Source organism: Patiria miniata, unplaced genomic scaffold (assembly GCF_015706575.1).
Source record: "Patiria miniata isolate m_02_andy unplaced genomic scaffold, ASM1570657v1 HiC_scaffold_23, whole genome shotgun sequence".
NCBI classification, from domain to species: Eukaryota; Metazoa; Echinodermata; class Asteroidea; order Valvatida; family Asterinidae; genus Patiria; species Patiria miniata.
In genome coordinates, this window is record NW_024037062.1 from 9,552,347 (window position 1) to 9,568,855 (window position 16,509).

At 41.0% G+C, this 16,509-nt stretch overlaps 1 protein-coding gene and 1 non-coding gene across 2 annotated transcripts; one reads left to right on the top strand and one right to left on the bottom strand.

Annotated features, from left to right (window-relative positions):
- LOC119731330 (retinoid isomerohydrolase-like) lies at positions 1-16,279 on the top strand. Its single transcript, XM_038204492.1, has 10 exons — positions 1-362; positions 2,555-2,688; positions 5,550-5,816; positions 7,075-7,216; positions 9,394-9,567; positions 10,468-10,751; positions 11,779-11,881; positions 13,207-13,292; positions 15,213-15,324; positions 16,073-16,279. The coding sequence occupies exons 1-10, from the start codon at positions 206-208 to the stop codon at positions 16,219-16,221; spliced, it is 1,608 nt and encodes a 535-aa protein (XP_038060420.1). The 5' UTR covers positions 1-205; the 3' UTR covers positions 16,222-16,279.
- Trnaa-agc lies at positions 12,804-12,876 on the bottom strand. Its single transcript has one exon. It is a non-coding gene; the product is annotated as a tRNA-Ala (tRNA).
- Positions 16,280-16,509: the final 230 nt, after the last annotated feature.

Consider the following 16,509-nt stretch of genomic DNA (forward strand, 5'->3'; position numbering starts at 1 on the left):
ACTATACATTTGCAAAAAATATGTTCCGAAGAAAAAATCACTTCATGCACCCTTTAACATGTTTAACCTTCGCTCGAAGCCCCGCCCCGTCCTATGTTTGCAGGGCCGGCGCGGCAGTACGAGCTACGAGCGAACCGTTAATCATATCCCAGTAACTCTGGAAACCTTTTCACAAGACGCGGTCAATTCACCAATCAATTAAAAAATGGCGATCGCTCGTTTAAGAACGACAGATGTCTTGCCTTTGGTCCGCAATGCTGCACCGTTTATCCGAGCGAATTCGTCCAGTGATGCCAGCGCCAAGGCACTGTACTTCTCTGTCGAGAATGAACAACCAGAACCTCTGCAAACAACAATCAAAGGTAGGCCAAGTGTCATAGCCCAATTATTTTTTAAGGCTGCTGCTAATTTTGCCGTTTCCTTTTCTGTTTGGCAGTGGATATTTAGCCGGAGACGGCAAACCTTTAGTAAACGTTAGCTTGCCGAATATGCACTGACAGTGACACAATGACTGAACATGCGCAGTTACTGGGTTTTTTTTTTACTTGGACAGTTTGGAACGCTGGAAAATGAACTTGAATATAACTATAAGTTGGGAGTTTTGCGATTTTTTGTTCATCTCAGAATTTTATGGAGAATTTTCAGGGAAACCAGACATTTTAGATGTCTTGGTTAGCCCCATAATGCTGATATAATGTGTCCCAAATACTCGACTTCGAAAGAATGTAGTATCTATAGACGCCACTTCTTTGGTTGTGTACAAAGTCTATGGAGAGTCGAGAGCATTTTCAAAGTATGTTCTTATTTCTAACAAAATTGGAAATGTTTCTCAGTCCCAGATTCATGTTTTTTCAACATTTTTTTCATGAATGACTGACCTTCCTAGACATAATATATCGTCACCGACACCACGAAGTAACACTCCACATGTTAAACCATATTTTTTGTCGATTTTCAGTTTTTTTACATTTGTAAACATTATTCATCGAGGCCTACCATTGCACGAAGTTTCAAAGCTTCAAGAGCTTTACTTTAATAATTCTGCTAATTATCCATGGCAACTTTTGCGCAAAAGTGACAATTTTCGTTTTCACGAAACACTCAAGTTCCATTTACCATTGTAATGCATGGTGCGCACTCTTCTCAAATGTGAGCAAAAACGTTTTCACGAAGTAACACTCTCCTTGTATGAGCGCACGCGCACTGACCTGAAGTTGCACTTTCCTCGTGTTGTAAACTGCTACTTCGTGAAAATGAATATTTACAGTTTCGCAGCTTTTTCGGTTTGAATAATTTCTATATTGCTAGGAAAATAACGATTGAAATAAAAGTATTTTTTTTAGGTCAAGAAGCACAGGTACGCATCTTTAAAAAGTAGGGGGGAAAAAATCAAATGTCTCAGGCGAAGTAAAAAAAAACCCATGTTTCTCGTCCCTGCCCGCTTCCTTTTTGGAGGCCGCCTGGATTTTTAAAAACAATTTTATTTTTGAAAAATGCAGTAAAAAAAAACACCGAGAAAGTCCACAAATTCATCTAGTCTGGTTCCCCGACCTGACAATTTCCCCCAACGTCTACACGTCTAAATTGTAGGTCAGGCAGCCTCCGTGGCTAAAAATAAACATGACGACATTGACGGCCCTTTTTCAAAGCTCGACTTCGTTTCCGAATTCGCTTTATCACATAAAGCTTTTAATGTTCCGATAATTTTTTAGAAAATAAATCACTTGCTTCATATATCATACAGTTATGATATACAGTTTAATACTTCTGTAAAAAAACATTGACTAATTTTAACCTGGAATCTTCAAAGCTGGACACCCAAACAGCACTGTTAGCAGGCGGAGCCGAGTTGAGACCACGCCGCGTTTTGAAAAATGCCGGTAACGGTCGTCAAATTCAAACTAGTGCATGACGCAGCAAAAAGTTCGCCCCTCGTATACGATCCGAGTGCAAAATCGTCGTTGATTTCAAGTTTTCTAAATAAAAGCAACGGATATTAATTATCAACTAGTTTTTTAAAGTTTTTAATAAGCAATTAGCAGTTAATAAAACCTATATTATACTCGGAAATACTCGGACACTATCCGATTGTCGACGAAATAAATTCGGCAAACTTCGGACAATTTCGGAAAAAGGAGGAATTCCTCCCGTTTTAGTCACGTGATGTAAATTGTAATACATTGTATTACCGGAGGCTACCTGACCTAAGATTCATCAGGAATAGTCGGAATCTTTTGGTCTGGGAACCAGACTAAAATTCATTGGAAAATAAATACTTTCGTCTAAAACTGTTCATTGCAGACCAATGCAAGTCTAAATGACACTGTAAATATGTTCAGTTCTCTTGTCCAACGGTTGCAGGAAATTTTAAAATGGGGACCATCTTGAAAAAAATAAAAAATAAAAAGCCCCTCTTCCTCCTTTTTTTCAAAAACCCGGACGAGAAACATTTTTTTTTTTATTCGGCCTTACCTTTGGGCATCTAGTTAAATACTGTAAAAATCCTGCAGTCATTTTATTGAACAAACTTCCAAATTTCCCCTCAAATTAACAGGTGAGGTTCCGGCTTGGATCAATGGGAGTCTTCTCCGCAACGGCCCTGGCAAGTATGAGGTTGGCAACGATACCTACAATCACGTCTTTGACGGCTTGTCGTTGCTTACAAGATTCAACATTAGTGAAGGAAAGGTAGGTTAAAGGGAATATACAAGTTACAACATTTGCAAACATCCAAAAATAAAACTACAAAGTTTTTACGAAATGCCTTCCTAGGATGTTGGGAAATGACAGTCTAAAGCATCCTGTAAAATTATGACACCAGTGTGAAGTCGTTTTCAAGAGAATGGTGTTTTTGTATACATTTCCAACTGTGGTCGGCCGACCACCGTTGGAAAAACCTAACTATTTTTCAACTACTGCTCCAAATTTACCTTTTTTTTCAGTCCAAATTTTGTTTGCTATTATTTACATGTTCATGAACGGGTGCAGGCCAGCTAGACTGGTTCCCTTACCTTACAATTTTCCGGCATCTATAAATTGATTCATTTCATCTTTAGTGGAGTCAGGGAACCAGACTACTTGAACATTTTTGTTTTTGTTGGTTTTTCCAGCATGTTCGAACACAAAACTTCAAACATGTCAGTGTAACAATATTTGATCTAGTATTAGGGGCCATTCAGAATTTTCAATGTTTTAAAATTTCGACTTTTTTTCCAAATTATTTTGACCCACCCACCCACCCCTAATTTCGATTAATAAAAAACTGAACATGTACATGTACATGTACATGCACTTACATGTACATGTACTTAAACACCATGTACATGTGTGTCTAGTTCAGTGACGGCGTGAAGTTGTCGGCCTTCCTCTTTTATGTGATAAAATTATGTGATACCTCACCAACAAGTATCTTTTAACGAAATTCAATCAGAATATTTATCTTTTTTTTTTTAAAATGTTTAGTTGTTGTGTTACTTGTTGGTGTCCCTGCCACACTGTACGATGGTGTAGCCGTGCGTTATGCACGTGGATTGATTACTTTAGTTTTGACGGGGACTTTACTGAATAGAGTCTGGTGACTGTACATAGAAATTTCTTTGAATAAAAGTCGAATCGTTCATTCATGTGCACTTGTTATGCAAAGCAGGGGCAGTGGTTCAAGGATATCTATGTCGACTTGCAACAAGTGTGCAAGAACGCGACATGAATGCTTTTATGTGTTCACAATACAAATGTACAACGACGCTGTTTAGATATTTCACTGTGTGACACAGTGAGAAACTTTGGAATCATAATGGCGTCAGCGATACTTGCTGGGGAGCTCTTGCGTATGACTTTCTGTACTTTGGTACTGTTGTTTCCAGGACATTGTGTGTACGGTAACCCGACGTACCCAGATTTTTAAAGACGAAATTGCCGACCTCAAACTTGTTAGTGCCATATTTGGCAACTATATGTGCGTTATTAGTTTAATTAAACAAATGAACAGGTTAATTAAACATAGTACCATTGAAGGTACCTGAAAGTAAAAATAACAGCATAGAAGACCGACAGACGGCGACAGCCCCCCCCCATGAAACCTTGTCGCCCCCCAGTCGCCTCCCCCACTGAGATTTTGAGTTTCTAAAAAAATTATCATTGATCTACATGACGCCCCCCCCATACATGTTCCAGCCCCCCCCCCCCCCCCCCCCCCCCCCCCCCCCCCCCCCCCCCCCCCCCGAAAAATTCCTGGCTATGCCACTGACAGTACATACAGGGGACGAAGTTGAAAAAGAAACACGCATCGCGATATTGGAACGTTTGCGCGTAGTTCAGGCAAGTCAAAAGATCTATCTTTCTTTGTTTTTTATCTTTTTTCCATGGAAAGTGAATTTCGATTTTCAATTATTTAGCTTGACCCACCCACCCACAATTTGGAAAAAAGATCAAAATTTTAAAACATTGAAAATTCTGAATGGCCACTTATACTAACCCCTCAAATAGTTCATTTCTGAAAATTACAGCAAAAGCCAGTGATGTACATTCCCTTTAAGCCAGTTGCTGGGCGTAGCTGGGGCATGGCCATTCATGGCTTGGGCTAGTCCAAAAATTTGTGTATGAAAGTCCCAAAACTTAAGGTATCGAAAACATGCAATACAAGAAAATACACGTAGAATTGTAGACTGGCACCTGAAACAATCAGTCCAACACAGCTTCAGTACTGCATCAATCAACTGTGCCAAAAGAAACATGTGGCATGAACCGGGAACTAGTCTCTATTTACTACACATTTCTCCATAGTCAGCCACCAGACTAATGACACTGAATGAAGAGGTCAGTCTTTTCCAATTAGTTGCACCATGGTTGGACATGTACCAGTCTAGTCTTTAGCCTCATTTTGAAATCACTTGACTTCCCTCTCATGTGCAAAATACTGAAGAAATGTCTCCTTTTAGTATTGAATTGAGTCTGCAAACTTGGTTGGTGAAATACTGAGGACATTTTCTTTGCCCAGTGGAATTTCTGGAGAAATTTGCTGGCTAAAGAGTGAGTACAGTGGACCTGATTTAGTTTTGCACGTTTCAGAGCACTCCAGGTCCCAGTCTGAGCTTGGGCGTGGCTTGGGCGTGGCGTAGCTGGGGCGTGGCTGGGGCAAAGATACTTACAATTACGTGTTTGATGGTTTGTCGTTGTTAACTAACTTTTTTTAAGGGGCGCGGCTGGGGCGAGGCTTGGACGTGGAAGGGGCATAGATGGGGCGTGGCTGTGACAGTTGCTAACTTAATATATCACTTATAGATTCACGTTTAATCTGTTCATGTATGTGATGTATCAACACCACGCGTGCGTAAGTCTGGCGCTGTTTGTTTCAAGTACTTTCATGATACATGTGTAGGCAATAAGTCAAGTCTCCATGCAGGCTGCGAAAGTGGATTTTTCATCCATTACGTTACCCTTTATTCTAAGATCTTCGGAATCAACTGAAAACTATTTTGTGATCTCTGGGACCAGTTTTATTAGACTTGTCTCGTCACGTTTTGGCTTCGTCTGTGATTTGGCGTCTACAGGTGACCTATCAGAGTCGCTTCCAGCGCAGTGATTCCTACACTAAAGCTATGGAGCAGAATCGCATCGTCGTGTCGGAGTTCGGTACCATGGCGCACCCCGATCCCTGTCTGAGCATCTTTGGACGTTTCATGTCCATGTTCAAGCAGGGCGAGATGACCGACAACTGCAACGTCAACTGGATGGCCTTTGGAGATGAATGCTATGTCATGACCGAGACCAGTAGTATTCGGAAAATCGACCCTGTTGGTTTGGAGACGTTGGACAAGGTTGGTGGTCAGAGTGAACCCTTTCACAATAAGGTTTTTCTCACGGTAATATGCGCCATCTTGTTCACAAGGCAAAAAGATCACGCGTTGCTAGACATGGTGCATTTTGGAATGACCACATGCGCATATGATGACTTAGAAGAGCTAAAGTTTTTCATTGACGATGCGTACACAGAAGCGTGTGTTAAAGAGGTTGTGGAATGCTGAAGACATTTCCGTCATTTTTCGGGTATATGTAACCTAAGGTGTGATGAAATAAAAACGACTATTGTGTCTGTCATGAAATGAGTACAAAAGGTACTTTTGAGAGCTGTTTTTCAGGTCCTGTTTCGACCCGAACGTGCAATTTGTGTAAAAGTCATCGTTGGGGGCAGCAAACAAAACATAGTAAATCGTGACGTAATAAACAGGACTCATTTATACTACGCTGCATCGGGAGTCCTGTTTATTATGTCACGATTTACTATGTTTTGTTTGCTGCCTATTTCACAAAACAGTGCGTACTTGATTCCATGGGTGAGTTTTACGCAACGCATGTTGTTGCGCAGCTTGCACAATTAGCTTATGAATGATGTATCAAAACTTGGTGTAGTTGAGCAACGTTTTGAAAACTTTAATCGTCTTTGATAATCACAGCTTTTATTATGACAGATGTTTTATGGACGATTTTATACCTGTCTCTATAAACATTCGTCAAAAAACTCCCCCTGCCATTTTGAAAACAGTTTTGTCCGATTGTCTTCGGAGTTGGGCGGAAACTCTCAACATTTTGCCATGGGTAAATTAGCATTTCATTGACCTGAAAAACAAAGCTATGGGCTCATAAACTGGCTATGAATTTGGGCGTTTCACAATGCAGTGCGCCACCAAGAGTTTGCCAAGGAGAGTTCATTTTTCCCAGTGCATTGTGGGAAATGGTCGACAAATTCGCAGCGCAGGACATTTGAAATTGATAGTTTTTGCGGTCAGTTGTTTAATAAGCATATGATTCAAGTATCTGTTTTCCCGCCTTGTTTTTTTTGGTTATCAATGTGGCGTTTTTTGTAAGGCGGCAGAATGCTTTTCCCCAATCTATAACAAGTTGGCTGAATTAAGTTGTCTACTGATCTCTGTAGTTGTCTACTCATTCAAATGGGCTGTGTTTTGTCAATCGTAAACTTGAAAAATGGACTCTCCACGGCAAACTCTTGGTGGCGCACTGCATTGTGAATCGCCCGAATTGAACAATCTAAGTAACTATAGTTTATCGCATCAACAGGTTGATCTTTCTAAAAAGGTCGCAGTGCACACCGCGACTGCCCACCCACACATCGGAAATGACGGCACCCTTTACAACATGGGATCACATTTTGCTAAGAAGACGCACTACAACATCATCAAGGCCCCTCCACCAGACCCAGGTATGTTTTCTTGATGTCGCAGCCCCTAACCACAAGCCCGCGGGAACAGGGGGTGCTGTGGGTGCTGCAGCACCCCAACTTTTTGGATTGGGGTGCTGGCATACCCCCTACTCCCGGGCAAAAATGTGTTCCAGCCAGCAGTGTTCTACGACGATGAAATTGCGCCGCAACGCTACACATTATGCTTGCTCTACAAATATCTCCTTCGTTTTGTTCGTTTCTAGTTTTGCCGCGGCTCAGCGCGGCGCTTCGAAAGTCTAGCACAAACACTGTAAAATATCAAGAGGAGGTATTTTCTAAATCTTCAGGCAGTGCAGAATCGATATTTCTCTCAAGGTATCTAAAATCATGACATGTCTATGATATTTTCGCCACGATGGAAGCTTTGACCCGAAAGCAATAACCTCGGCCATGACAATGGTGGCAAAGTTGATAATGCTTGCCAGGATTTTTTTTTCATTCGATCTTTCAGTAGGGGCAAATGTTCATACCTTTCCCCTGAAGGTTTTTCTTTTCATTTACAAGTTCATTGACGTTGCTATAGCATTCTGTACTCAACACTAACAATTAGCAAGGTTCTCACACACATCCCCAACCTAATAGGAGTGGGACGGCTTTCATTGAAACTAGTCATGCTTAACGCCAATTCCAGTGTAGTTTCGTTTTAATAAAAAAACTATTCATATTTAACCCTCTGCAAGCTTTTCCTCATAAAAACTCAGTAGACCGATAAATCCTTGCCTAGCCCCAAACTTGCCATCTGTCGATCATAAACATAAAGATGCATTCGGTCTTTTAGTCGTTTATATTTGCCATTTCCTTTAACAAACAAATAACACTGCAAATATATCGAGAGTTACATCGTTTGGTGAGTTAGAACTATGTGAATATTTTTATGAACAGAAATTCATCCGTTTCCAGTGGAACCATTTGTTTTAACGTAAACCAAAAAACAGTATACATGTACTTCAGTATATTTCATCACAGTGCTTCCAGAATCCAACATTTTCCGGGGCCTTAAAGCTGGCCCCTGGCCCTGTGGCCCCACGCCGTAAGGGCTCAGAAACTAAAACAAAACATACACGACGGAATTTACTAAATGTAAGAAAGTAGCCTTGCAACAATAATATTTACATGCAATGTCATGCATAATGATACAATTCTTTTTCCAGAATTAAATGGAACCAAAAATGGAGATAAAAATACAGGGTTCTCCACTTTTCAGTACAGTTAAACATTTTAAGAGCAACAGTATATTCTAAACAAAATAATGGAATAAATTATCTTTATAATCTCAAAAAACTTTTGCTAAAAAAGTCAAATGAGAGTGGCCAGGAATCGACTCAGATTGCACCACAGAGCATCCATATTCCAAATTAAGCCACGACGTAAGGGCTTTGCGCTCCGCTTTCGTATTAATTAGAAATTCCAGCACCCCCTGGCAAAAGTTTGTTCCAGCGGCAGTGCCCCTAACGTGGCGCACTTTGATTTTTCACCTCTAGTGTCTTGCTAGAGCAAAATTCTTTCCTCAAATTTCAAAGTAAGTGAAATTTCATCAAGCTCTAAACATTCCCGTTCATAAATCTTGAGTTTACTTACTAGCCGTTACATAGTTAACTGAGAAATGTTTTTTTTCTGGCAGACTTTTGATTATATTTTGAAGTACGCAGTGAACTCTTTTGGTATGCGCCCAAAAATAAGAAAATAAGTTTCTGACAGACTTGTAGTTGGGTATTTGAACGGCGATAATAATGGTTTATCAGAATTTGTCAACTTCAAAGAAAGTTTTAAACTTGGAATTTTCGGAGATTTGTTAAGGTGCGCCTGTTAGGGAACACTCAGCCGATTTTGTGCCCAATTTCCGGACGCCACCACTTTTTGAATTTCGTACTACATTTCATGACACTGAAACTGTTCACAAAGGTTCAACAGCAAGCATTATTAAGGTAATAGTACCAGTATTAAACTGAATGAATTTGAAGTTTGTCAATAAAGAAGTTTGGCAACACTGCATGAGAAAAGTCGGGGGAAACCTCGAAGTGATTAACTTGATCAGTGCATTTCAAAACCGAATATTCAATATTCGAACATGTTTGAAAGTTTGGAACAACGGAACACTAAATTATACAAAAAATACACAGCACTAATATTAATTTATTTTCTGTTATGTTGAACAGGCGTGATGGCGGACCCGATGAGCAAGGCATCTATTCTCTGTTCGATTCCAGCCTCGGATAAATTCCCTTCCTACTACCACAGCTTCGGCATGACTGACAATTACATCGTTTTCCTGGAACAGCCCTTGGTTCTGAACATTCTCAAGTTGCGCTTTGCAAGATTATTCCGTAATGGTGAGAACCATTTATTCCTATATCATTGTCTGCCGATGACTTGACCTGACTTGAGTCACTGCTAGCAAGGGACTCAACTCGACTCGCCGTGGATTGACTCACCTTGTCGCTTTCTTAAAATGACTCAACTTGAGTAACTTAGAATGACTCGACTTGAGTCACTACCTTGGAATGACTCGATTTGAGTCTCTACCTTAGAATGACTCGATTTGAGTCTCTGCCTTAGAATGACTCGACTTGAGTCACTACCTTGGAATGACCCGATTTGAGTCACTACCTTAGAATGACTCAATTTAAGTCTCTGCCTTAGAATGACTCAATTTGAGTCTCTGCCTTAGCATGACTCGATTTGAGTCTCTACCTTAGAATGACTCGATTTGAGTCTTTGCCTTAGCATGACTCGATTTGAGTCTCTGCCTTAGAATGACTCGATTTGAGTCTCTGCCTTAGCATGACTCGATTTGAGTCTCTGCCTTAAAATGACTTGATTTGAGTCTCTACCTTACAATGACTGGATTTGAGTCTCTGCCTTAGAATGACTTGATTTGAGTCACTACCGTAGAATGACTCAATTTGAGTCTCTATCTTAGAATGACTCGATTTGAGTCTCTGCCTTAGAATGACTTGATTTGCCTGCATGTAAATTTGCAGAGGACACAAAATCTGACAGTAAAAATAATTTTTCAGTCTTGACAAAAATGATAGAAATTTGTATCTTAATACCTGTGTGTAATCTCGGGTTGTCATTCTTTTTGACTCGCCCTGTATATATCAACACTTTTAAACCATTATTTCAAGAGATATGCATGTTCCAAAGAGAACTGTTTTCTGAAAGATGCCATCACGTGATGATCAAACATCCAAATTTGTAAATGAATGTTTTGTAAACAAAATTTACAGAATCGTTCTTAGATGCGATGCAGTATCACGAGACACGACCCGCCCGATTCCACCTGGTCAAGCGCGACACGGGGGAGCTCCTCTCCCAAAAGTTCCTGACCGACGCCCTCTTCTGTTTCCATCACATCAATGCCTATGAAGAGGCGGGCCATGTCGTTGTTGACCTGTGTTGCTATAGAGATATCGGGATCATGAATGGACTGAACTTTGCAGAGCAGGGGAAGGGATTAACAGATGTTGACGCTGTCGGCAAGAGGTTTATTCTACCACTCGAACACGAGAAGGTAAAAATCATCCCCCTTTTTTTGAGGTCAGTCTATAGGCTCCGTGCCCAAACAAGAGAGGGCACTGTTTGACCACTTTTGAGAGCCCAGTCGACTTGGGCCAAGTTCGGGCAAGGACCATGAGTCGACTAGTGGTTGATTTGTGACGTACCTTACGCCTGCGCACTGATAGCAACGTGCGAACGTCTCTAGTCAAACGCTGGTCAAAATGTCATCGCAAAACTTCTGGTTCCTGGTTCTCTGCTAGCGTTATGAATGCACGCGGCTATTGGTTACCAGAGATGCAACCAGCCCCAGTAGGCTGGTTCCAAATAGTCGACTAGCGTAGTCAACCACCGTCGACTAGACAGAGTTCGGGCAAACGTTAGTTAACCATTGGTCAACTATAGTCCCTGCGCGAACTTGGCCCCTATTCACTGTGCGCATACTAACAACCACAGAAAAAGAAAGTCCACACTCATTGGAGGGGTCATAATTTTGAATCTGATCGTCTTATGCTGGCGTCATTTATGCAGACCTTTGGGGAATGTTGTTAGCTACATTTTGATACCCCGTTTGCTACCAAAGACTGTAAATCATCCATGATTGACGACAGGTTATGAAAAATGATGCAGTTTGAAAAGTTGCAAATATAAAGATTACGCCAGGAGAACTTGCTAAGCGTAACCACGCATGCCCGTAATTGGCCCTATTGACTGCGCAGTGCCCATAAACAAAGCGCGGGTAAATTCAATTTGTGTGCTCCCATGCATGCCAGCACTGTGCGGTTGATATTCCCTGCCGTTCATTCTGGGCAGCGTGACATTGTGGCGCGACAATTTTCACTCCCGTAATCTCAGTAAATGTGAAACTTTTCAAACCACGTCATTTTTCATAAACCGTTGTCAAACTCTTGGTGGCGCACTGCATCGTGAATCACCCGAATTGAATAGAATTTGGTGCACTCTTGGACCAGCTTTAATAGGCCTGCCTTGTCTTCTTTATTAAATTATATTTGTTTTAAACTTCATTTTAAAATTTTTTTTAGACTCCTGGTGTTAATCTGAACGGCTTGGATTACTCTAAGGCGACTTCTGTCCTCAAGGAAGACGGCTCTATTCACTGTACTCCTGAGCTCCTAAGCGAACAGTGTAAGTCCTATTTGTGACCATAGAGCTATATTAAATTACTAGAGCGCTAACTTTGTGTACAAAGTAATGCCTGCTGGGCGCATCCATGTTTGTGCACTAACCTATGGAGACCTAGAAATTGTGTACGGCTTTTGTACGGCTATTTGCATATCTGTGTTTGTATTCCATACCGGTGCGCTATCGAAGCCAATACGCCCATAACCGAAACGCACGATCAGCAAATGAGCGTGTCATTTTGCTCTACGCAAACAGCACAACGCGTGTGCGTATTCGCTGCAGATGCTTTTTGCCGTCACGTTTTTTTGAACCGTCAGTGATGCGCTTAAGTTGTTTGCGTGTGTTCTACTTGCGCGTTGCATGTAGAGTACACTTTCAAAATTCAATCCATCTAATTTCATTATGTTCTACAAACAGGCACATGAATTCAAAATGTCTGCGCCCAGGATGGCTTCAAAGCGTCTCCGCGCGCAGATTGGCGAGTAAGCGCTCTAGTAATTTAATATAGCTCTATGTTATTTTTATTTTCATTATGTGCTCAGTTGCGGCGCCAGACTCTAAAATCTGGGGGGGGGGGGGGGGGGGGGGGGGGGGCAATTGGTGGGCAAGGTTTCAGCACCCCCTCAGATCTCGGCCATCGAGTGACAAAAAATTATGAAAAAATTATGTACTGAGTAATCAAATAGTAAGTTGTTCGAAAATGGACAGTCCTATATTGCGAACGACGCCTGATGCTTATACAAAGACGCTATGTGTTTGCGTACATTCAGAATAAATGAAGTTGTGCGTATTTTGCACAAATATTCGCAATAACTAGTACGCAGACATGACGTGTTCATTCCATGGGGGGGGGGGGGGGTTCATATTGGTCAAAAAGCGTTTTTTACCAATTTTTTAGAATAATTTGAAAATTGAACAAAGAAATTGACTGGAGCGGGGTTTGAACCTGCGACCTCTGGATTGCTGTTCCAGTGCTCTACCAACTGAGCTATCCAGCCCTATGTTGGCCGTTCCCCATTTTGTCAATGTCTTTGTTCAAGGGGCGCTAGTCAGAAGCCATAAACCCATGTAGCCAGGGATCACGCCCAAAGTCACGATGCTAGCAACATCAGCAATGCTGCAAACCTGGGAAATAGCAAACGGGGATCACTCAGAGAGGACACTGCTTTCTATTTTCAGTTTCCAAAATTCAACAAAGACCTCGTAACATGATGAGCTGTAGTAGATGCAAAAATATCAATTGTCACTTTTCAGTGTCATATTGAGGAAAGAAGATGTGTTTTTAACAAAGGTTTTTTAAAAAAATTGATGCTTTTTCTTTTTTACAGATCTTGAGCTGCCGAGGATAAACTATGAGAAACACAATGGAAAACCGTACAAATATTTCTATGCTTTGAGTGGTACACTAGACAAGGTATTTCTATATTTTTTCCTGTTAATGACTTTTTCAAACCCCCAAATTCCTGTTAAAACCCTGAAATGGCTGGGGGGGGGGGGGGGACAGATTCAGTCCTCTTGTATGTTTTGTCTGATATCATTATTGCCAGATTTTTTTGTTTGTTTCAAGTCTTTTTGTGTTTATAGACTAATGTCTTGAAGATGTTATAACACTATCTCAACAAAAGTCAGGGTAAGAATTTGTGCAAAATATGCCAAATTGTTGAAGCAGGGGTCTCAATATATCCTTTTCTGTCAACCTTGTATCAGTCCTTCTGTTTTGAGGCGTGCGATCACACCCCCACGCCATCACACGCCTTAAAGCTTCCAGAGAAGTGCGAATAATCGCACGCCTGAATCCCTCGGTACCGCACACCTTGGCATACATTTACAGCATAATTATACTTTATAATTTGCGAAAAATGAAGTACGTCAGTAAAGAGAAAATGGCTTAATTGTAAACCAAGATGAATATTATGAAATAATATCCCAGCTTGGACCATAGAATCACACACCTAGAAAAATCACTCGCCTAGAAAATCACACGCCTAGAAAAATCACACACCTTCAAAAATCCATGTATGCTTTTTTCCACAAACCTGTGATTTTCAAATCAGAAGGACTGTTGTATCTAAACGTGTGACTTTGCCTTTAATTTTGTAAACCCTTAGCAACTATTTTAAGAAACGTTTAAACATTTAGCCATTTTTGCAAAAGCTGACACCTGCCCGTTATGTCTGCAGACGGCGTGATTGACATGATAAATCAACAAGGATTGACATAATAAACACAGTGAAATCTCGATGAGTCAAACACTGATAACTCAAAACAACTGTTAAGTCAAAGAAAGAATCCATTGCCTTCATTAGTATAACAATGATATGCAACCCTGCTTAACTCAAAACTCTGCTTAAGTCAAATTTTGAACCGTTCTCTTGAGGTTTGACTAATTATCGAGATTTCACTGTTGCAGGCAGTCAGTGAAAAAGTGAAAACGTAACAACGGCATCCCGAATGTAATCAAGTAATGCAGTGCTTCTACTGTTTTGTAAATTAAAGGTATAGTCCATCATTTGTAATTTGTGCATTTTGTTCGTTTGAAGCAACAATAGTGCTCAAAATCTAAAGAAGGGTGCTGAACAGCTAACCTGATGAAGTTTCAGCTCAGCTTCAGCTGTATATTCCGAGAAATACAGCATTCTAGGATCTCGTTTTCAAATCAAAAGTTGCTGAATCATGTTTTGAATTGGGCCTGAATTCAGCGTCCGAGACACGTTCTCACTGAGCCGATTGCAGCTATACGCGATGTCGCGCACTGATCTGACGAATTATAGCAACAGCGCATGCTTGTGCGTCGTGCCAATGCTTGCGCGCACTTCGCCTATTGAAAAAAAACGAACTACTAACGGAAATTTCCAACGGTGATTCTTATAGACGCACTGTTGGAAAGGCCTTCTTTCGTTGATTTCTTCAAAATGACAGCTTGCCAGAAAGAATAATTTCACAGGGAGTTTAGTCCCCTCACTATCTTTCAACCAAGTATGTTTTTCAACAATAAATACGCCAGTTATTTTTTGGCTAGCTGCAAATGATGGACTCTGGCTTTAAATAGGCAAACCATTAGCTTGTACTGTCCCTTTTCTATAATTTGGTCGAGTTTCGTTTAAACATTTTAACATGTAAAACATCACATTCTTACTTGTATCTAATCAAATTTTACAACAATCAGTTATTTCATTTCTGAGATAAAAAACGTGGGGGGGGGGGGTAGGCAAAATCCTCTTCAACACAACTCCCCCCACCCCATCCCCACTTCCATCTCCACCTTCACCTTCAACCCCATCCTTTCATGATGAAATAATGACTTTCTCACGTTTTCCTTTGTGTTTTTTTTCAGTTGGTCAAAGTCGACACGACGACAGGAACATCTCAAGTGTGGATGGAGGGAGGGAGTTTCCCTTCTGAGCCGATCTTCATCAACGCCCCAGGATCAACCAGCGAAGACGATGGTAAGTCAAGACAGCACTTTTCACTTGACCTAACCGCAATCAACAGTGACCTTATTTGACCCCTAGATGACCTTTGACCTCAATTGTCTCAAGTCATCTGAAGTCCCCCTACCCACAGATCGTCACCGTTTTCACAAAGGGGCGAATTTCATGAAAATCGTCTGTTTTTTAAATTTGTTATTATCACGAAGGGGCGAATTCCATGCGCGTGCAATAAAACGTTTTCACAAAGAAAGGCGCATGCGCCAGAATCTGCGCGTACTGTACAAAAAATGCATTGACTCAGACCGCAGCAGGGCGAAATCTGCGCGTAGTCACTTTTGCGTTTTCACGAAGGGGCGAATTTGCTAATTGGTCTTTTTGTTCGTTTTCATGAACAGCCACTTTTCTTAATTGATTAATTCTGCAAAACTAATCACCTATTTTTCTTAAAGTGTGCTACATTGAGGAAGATTAGAATCTCTTCTTTCATCTGATACCTAAATCTTTCATATTTTATGAATCTTTAAATTTCAAATTGTCAAATGAAAAAAAAGGACCAACTTTGAACGCGATTATCTCGAATGTTTGTTCAGACAGTGAAATACTAAATTCGCCTCTTCGTGAAAACGGTGACGAGATTATTGTCACCAAGTTTGGTTGAGATTGAACTGTGACTTTTCATATGACGGTACCAAACATTTGACCTGAAAATGGAACACGCACGTACACGCGGACAGAAGGGATACACTATCATCTTGTTTTGTAGGCGTGGTGGTTTCGGCGGTGATCAACACACGCGAGGGCAAACCATCCTTCCTCGTGGTGCTGGATGCTCGCGACATGAAGGAACTAGCAAGAGCTGAGATTGACGCAGAGGTTACTCTCGGTATCCATGGCATGTATCTCGCAAACTAGACGATCTTACACTTCATCACAATTAGCTTTCTTTGAAGTAGTGGTGAGAGAAGTCAGAGATTTCAAAATTCGATTATCCAAATTTTTTTCGAACCGAATAACGGTTATCCGATTTCACAGGAAGTTCCCATCCAGCTCGAGTGAGGTGCCACATGCAATGCCCTCCCAAAAATTGGGTATAGTTTGCAGGATTCTATGACCACTGGGCGTTTACAAAAACACTCCAGAGCTGTAACGTTGAAAACAAAATGGATGGGAACTCTCTGATAAGTTAAATGGGCAGGCTAT

Coding starts and splice junctions, on each gene's coding strand:
- LOC119731330 (XM_038204492.1), top strand. CDS start 206: ATGGCGATCGCTCGTTTAAGAACGACAGATGTCTTGCCTTTGGTCCGC. Junction 10,752..11,778: donor TACCACTCGAACACGAGAAG/GTAAAAATCATC, acceptor AATTTTTTTTAG/ACTCCTGGTGTTAATCTGAA. Junction 11,882..13,206: donor TGAGCTCCTAAGCGAACAGT/GTAAGTCCTATT, acceptor TCTTTTTTACAG/ATCTTGAGCTGCCGAGGATA.